General features: G+C 38.2%; 1 protein-coding gene across 1 annotated transcript; it reads right to left on the bottom strand.

Moving 5' to 3' along the window:
* Nucleotides 1-1,373: 1,373 nt before the first annotated feature.
* On the bottom strand, nucleotides 1,374-4,782 carry LOC121597720 (ribonuclease P protein subunit p40-like). Its single transcript, XM_041923737.1, has 4 exons — nucleotides 4,575-4,782; nucleotides 4,354-4,504; nucleotides 4,107-4,268; nucleotides 1,374-3,908 (listed from the first exon to the last, which is right to left on the bottom strand). The coding sequence occupies exons 1-4, from the start codon at nucleotides 4,704-4,706 to the stop codon at nucleotides 3,262-3,264; spliced, it is 1,092 nt and encodes a 363-aa protein (XP_041779671.1). The 5' UTR covers nucleotides 4,707-4,782; the 3' UTR covers nucleotides 1,374-3,261.
* Nucleotides 4,783-6,098: the final 1,316 nt, after the last annotated feature.

Genomic DNA, 6,098 nt, shown 5'->3' on the forward strand with positions numbered 1-6,098 from the left:
CATAACATCTCATAAACTTATGCTGCACAATCGTACAGAACAATTGAAACCCTTAAGAAAAATTGATTTGAATGCAAACTCATTATGTTTCGATGAAATTCTGAATATTAGCACAATGTTGTGTACACTCGATTGCACATTCTATGGAAAAATATGGAAAAATTGATTTGCGTCAACCTTCTACAAACGAAAAAGGAATGAAATACTTTCATACACACACTTGGAATCTTCGCAACAACTAGTGCTGGATTGTCAGAATCGTCATTTTTGATCTTAGCTATTCTGACTCCTGATCCGTCCAAATCAAACCAACAGTTCCGTTCGGTGCCGACCGAAGCTTATAGAGCCGTTTAATGCCATTCGGAACCATTGGAGTCATCGGTTGTCGCACGGAGCGGCTAATCTGCAGTGTGAAATGGATCTGGTCGGTCCTACCGAATTTGACCATGCCCCAATTACCCGAATTTGACCAATTATGCCCCCGAGTGCCGAGTTAAGGATTCATTGGGCTCCGAAATTCTTTTTCGAACGAATTTGCACGGCTCCGACCTTAGAATGTTACATTTTTGATGTTCGATTGAAGCCACTTCTGTTTTATTCATAATCATGCCACCATAAATGTTAATAAAAATGATTGTAGCCAAGTTGGAATTATGTGTACCCCACATTCTACAAAACGAATTAATGTACTTTCCAACCTCCCCAAAAATCAAAACCAAAATGATATGATTACGCTTAAGCCATGAGTATTTAGATTAAGGATTAAAATAATCGAAATGCCGAAGTCCTGCGATGTATAGCTTATTTCCATAGATTAGCTCACACAGTCCAATACCTCAATTCGCGAATCATCTCCCTTCAAGTGTCAAAAAACGAATCTTTGTCAGATAAAATTATCGTAATTTAAAAAAATTATTTGTAAAATACGGGTTCTTGGAACTTGGAAATTAGCAAAAATTATGTTTAAACACGTTTTATTACAATTTTTCTCTTGATCTGTCAAAAATTGCAGGCAAATATATTTGTTATTCATCCAGCGATGGATAGCTTGGATGGCTTGAAAATGATTCGCCTCGCGAAAAAGATACCTTAGTGAAAAAGTGTGGTTGGACGATATTTTCTAACAGAACTACCGTGTTAGAACGCGACTAATGAAAAATGTCGTATTTTAATAATAAGGATAAAAAATGCATGTGACTTTAAAAGTACATTAAACTATTTTTCGAAATAAAAAAGTGCACAATGAAAAATAACACATCAAATTTGTAAATAGGAAACTATTCCAGATTTGAAGCGAGGAGTACAAAAAGTCAATTTGTTTAACAATAATGATTTTAAACAGTATTTTATATAAATATTGAGGTATAGTTTTTATTCTCACATTTGCGGCCCGCGAATCACTGAAAATCTGTACTTGCGGCCCTCTGATGAAATGAGTTTGACACAGCTGCTCTAGTGAATCGCAGCTCTCGCCTTTGCCAGAAGAACAAGAATGCGATCTATAAACAAATAGTTTTTCCCATGGCAACTTACAGTAGCTCGATTTGGAAAAGTAGCGCCCCAACCAACATCCGCAGGGTTCAAATAGGGTTGAACCGATTTTTGCGACTAATTGCGAATGCCCCCTACAGGACCAGGTTTGATGAGTTATATGAAAAAACCAGTACACATCCAATAGATGAAATTGGATATGTTATAACAGAACGCCTTAAAGAAAAATGCGCAACATCAGGTTCTCCCCTTCTAAGGGCACTCTTTTCAGTTTTTCACTTTTTTATATTTTTTTCTCTCCTCCTTTCTTTCTTATTTTTGGATTTCATTTGTCCTGCTCCTAATCTAAAATAACGTTAAAGGTAAGTTAGCGTAACAAAAGGCCCTAGGCCTAGCACCGTCTGATTGGATATCAATACAATTGGACCAAAAAATTCTAGGAAACGGCAAAAAAAAACGTGGGAACGCACCAAAAAGATATGGGAATCCACCAAAAATTGATGGGAACCAACCAATAAATCGTGGGAAACCCTGTATGTCGAATAAGAACGATCGTACTTTAAAAGTAATGCGCGATACGCTCAAGAAAACTGATACGAGATAGGGTTATTATGGAAAACTAATATTCCAACCCTTCCTAACAGTTACGGACAAGCTCGATAAAACGATTAAAAAGTCAAGAAGCATAAATGAAGAAAAACTATGCACTTAAAACTTAGTATGCTAATGAAATAAAATCCTACATTCAAAAAAGCTATGCTCGGAAAGCAACTCCGAAAGAGCCTCTTGAATCAAACGAAAATATTAATTATATACCACTCTTTTCGGTAGTAAACTACAATATTCCTAATCCAAAACTAAGATTGGTTTGCGATGCAGCAACAATGAACGAAGGAATCTCCTTAAATTCACGCCTTGGAATTCGCAGATACAGAACCTGCTTAAAATAATTATTTTTAGCTTCTATTATTCGCTATTATTAACATCATTATGTTGATGACTATTTAGATAGGTTCAAAAATGTAGAAACGGCTTCTAAAACAATAGCAGCGGTTTGCAGGTTTGCGGTTTGGGTACACAACTCTGCTTTTTTTTCATACGAAACTTTGTAACCAACTCTCGCACACTCGAACACAGCATATCTCGGAGAATAGCATTGCAAATTGCAGATAAAGAACAATCATACTATAAGAAAGACTATACGGCTACTTCGTTACGGAAATAAGAAGAAGAAGATATAAACAGTTACTTTGTTGGACAATATGTACAGTCAGTTAGCACCTATGCACCTGCACATGCCAACCAGACGAATCCAGCTTGGATTGCAAAGCATCGGATGACACCGGACTGCAGCGTACGGAACGAGACACCAGGACCTGCGTGGTACCAACGAGCTGCCGTGAGAACCAAAACGATCCCACGATCGCAGTTGCCTTTCGACATCTTTAGCAATCCAGCAATTAGATAGAATTAGCCCTGCTCAGGCTTAGTTAGACACAAAACAGTCAGGGCAAGGAATCCGCGTAACTGACGTATGTCGAATTTCACGTTTTTTTTTCAGCTAAAATACATTCGATTGCTCGGTATTTTTGGTTTGAAACCAGTACGCTTTATCATTTAAATATCACGATTCGTGTAGAAAATTCCGATCTTTCTGGCTTTTAAGCGAATTTAATTTTCTAGCTAAAATGTAATTTTTTTGCAAATTGTACTGATTTGACAATTGATCAGTCAAATTTGAAAAATCGCGCAGCTCAAAAACATACTGTATCATATACATTTGCTCCAAAATATGCTTTGTTTCGTAATCACCATCGTATAAGCACTGTCCTGATTCAAAGACACTCCCTGATCACCGCGATAGATAAGGTCCACTGGGGTATAGGAGAAGCCTTGTACATGCATTCCCACCCACGGAATAGTATCACACTCACCAACGAGCTCCACTAACCGCATGATACTGCCGTCTGCCTCTTCCGGCGTTATCACACCCTGGCGATGCAATATTGTAACGGTGTCTGTTTTTTTCTTGCACTCGTCGAGCCTGTAACTACTAACATATTCGATCGGAGCCGAGTTACAGTCGAGTGCAAGTACACCTATGTACTCTAACAGTTGGTCTTGCCTAATGTATGCTTGCTCACCATCCTTAAATGGGTTCCTGGTGTCGATCAGGGGAATGCATTCCTTGATTCGTGTTATCTTTTTATAACCATCGGGCACATTTTCAACCTGCAGTCGGCACACTGCTCGCAGATATTCGGCAATCGAGCTACCGTGCACTTGAGGATCGGGTACGTTGTTCTCCTTGGCAGTCGTACTTTTCGGAGGAATCCATCGTAGCGTTATATCGAATGCAAGGTTGACATGCCCCAGCTGCTCTCTACATTTTGGTGACTTCAAATCCAACTTGATAACTGTAAAAAAAGATCGAAAGAAATATCATTCATTTGCCGCTGTTTCACTTCCATCAATGTCCACCGCTATTTAGGCGGGGCCCAGTAGTTATGAGGAATGGTTGTTTGAATATATTATAAAAATAAATAGCAATGTTACAAGAACACGATAGACTTGTGGTAGAATTATAACTAAAATACCAAACAAAACATACTTACCGACCATACGTCCTCTTTGCGAAATAACACTACCATCAAGATTGCCTTTCACCATCTGATATGTTTCTCGACTGAGACTCATTTCCAACTCTCCCTGCGGTGTAATTACAAGGCAGCCGCCAGATTCCAAGTTGATGTTTGTGCTAACCGCATATAAAGTGCCTATAAGAAACATGATTTTACCATTGGGTCGATTCGACTGTTTTGTAAGGAAAATGCTCCCAATTCGTCCATTTCGATCCAATACCTCGTTTAACAAATGCCTCCACGAACTCATTTTTCAGTAACTCTATCAAGGGCAATTGCCGTACGCGAAAGAGTAAGCTGCTGTTCACAGATAGGCTGCTTTCCAATTCACTGAGGCAGTTCGGTTTTTTGGCAGGAATCACAACTGAAATCTGAACCAATGAAACAACAGTTATATAGATCCGAACAGGGCTTGGACAGCTTGGGTGGTCAGCCTCTTACCATGCGGATCGGCTGTAGTAGGGCAAGGATTTCCGTTCGCTGCTTGCACGTTTTCTGACACCAGTTCGGCTTGTCTATGTGTGTAATCTTGCACGCTGGGGTAGGAAACTTCCATATTTCTGGGCACAACATTCTGGTCCAAAAATAAGACAATACAGAATAAATTCAAACTATTCAGCTACCACGAGCTGCCGTTGTGCTTTTCCGGCTAACCTTAAATGAAAGCATAGCATTTGTTGACAGCAGATTCGCCAAACTCGCTCAAGGTGAATACAGATAAGGTAGGCTTATACAAATGTATATGACAAGGGATATATAAGCAAGACATCACGCATAGCGAATTCGAGCAGAATGTGAACCGAAATCGGTATAAAAAATTAATTTAAAAGTGCAGTTTTTGCGTTTGGGTGTTCTAGATAGAAATCAAACCGAAATGTAATAATTTTAATTTTTTGGGTTGTTGTTTTTTTTTTTGTTAAACCGTAAAACAGTTCCACTCAAACACTTTTTAACCTTTAATTGTACGACCCGATTAACCCGCGGGTATGATTTTAATTTTCAAACTTGTACAACTTTTTATCGAAAAAATGATAGCTACTTAATTTTTAAACATATTTTTAGCTAAATTAATTTCAATAAAGAGCACATGATGAACTTATTTGTTATTTGTTTGTTCCCAAACATATTTCCCAAATAGCCAAAATGGCTTAGGCAGCTCATTTTGGCACGCTAAAGATCGCTGCTCTAATTCGCCTTTTGCAGTAGTTAAACAGCATCAAAGTTCCAGACGGTCCTTGTAAATAGCGCCTAAGCAACTTCCTTCCAAATAGTTCCAAATAGTACCGTGTGCTTGTTAAAAAGCGCCATAGTTCCGCAAAGTACTTCTTATCTCTTAATCAGCCACAAAGTACGACATCGGAACGATTTTTCGTTAAACAGCCTCAAATCAGCTATAGAGTTCAAGCTAGTTATTTGGGTTATAGCTTTTAAATGTATGATCTCGGTACAAGGTGGCTCTTGTCAAAGTGTCAAAGACAGACGCCGTCAATCATGTCATTGCTGCTGTACAAGTTAGATAACTAGCAGACCAAGTTGTCAACCTTAAAAAATATTTAAAAAAATAGTAAACAAGATTTGAGAAATCCCCTTTCCTTGCAAATGTCTGAATCTAATGTTTCAATCTTTGTGCCAAATTTGAAATTTTTATTTTCAATACAACAAAAGTTTTTGAATTTTTAGTTTGAAAAAAAAACTTCCCATACAAAATGAATGGGATACCCGTGGGTATGCAGAAATGAAAGTTTAAATTTGCTCATTGAGACAACGGTTAAAAGTGCTTGATTCGTGAATTGAACTGCTCGAATGGCTCGGCTTGATCACCGGAGCACTACCGTGTAAACATAACTTTAGAAGATGGAAGGGTTTAAGCATTTCCACTTCCCTAAAAATTTGACCCTTTCTATAAACTATTGATGTTCCCTAAATTTTGACAATAAAACGACAAATTCTACACTTTGCTAACGT

The sequence above is a fragment of the Anopheles merus genome, chromosome X (assembly GCF_017562075.2).
Source record: "Anopheles merus strain MAF chromosome X, AmerM5.1, whole genome shotgun sequence".
Taxonomy (NCBI): domain Eukaryota; kingdom Metazoa; phylum Arthropoda; class Insecta; order Diptera; family Culicidae; genus Anopheles; species Anopheles merus.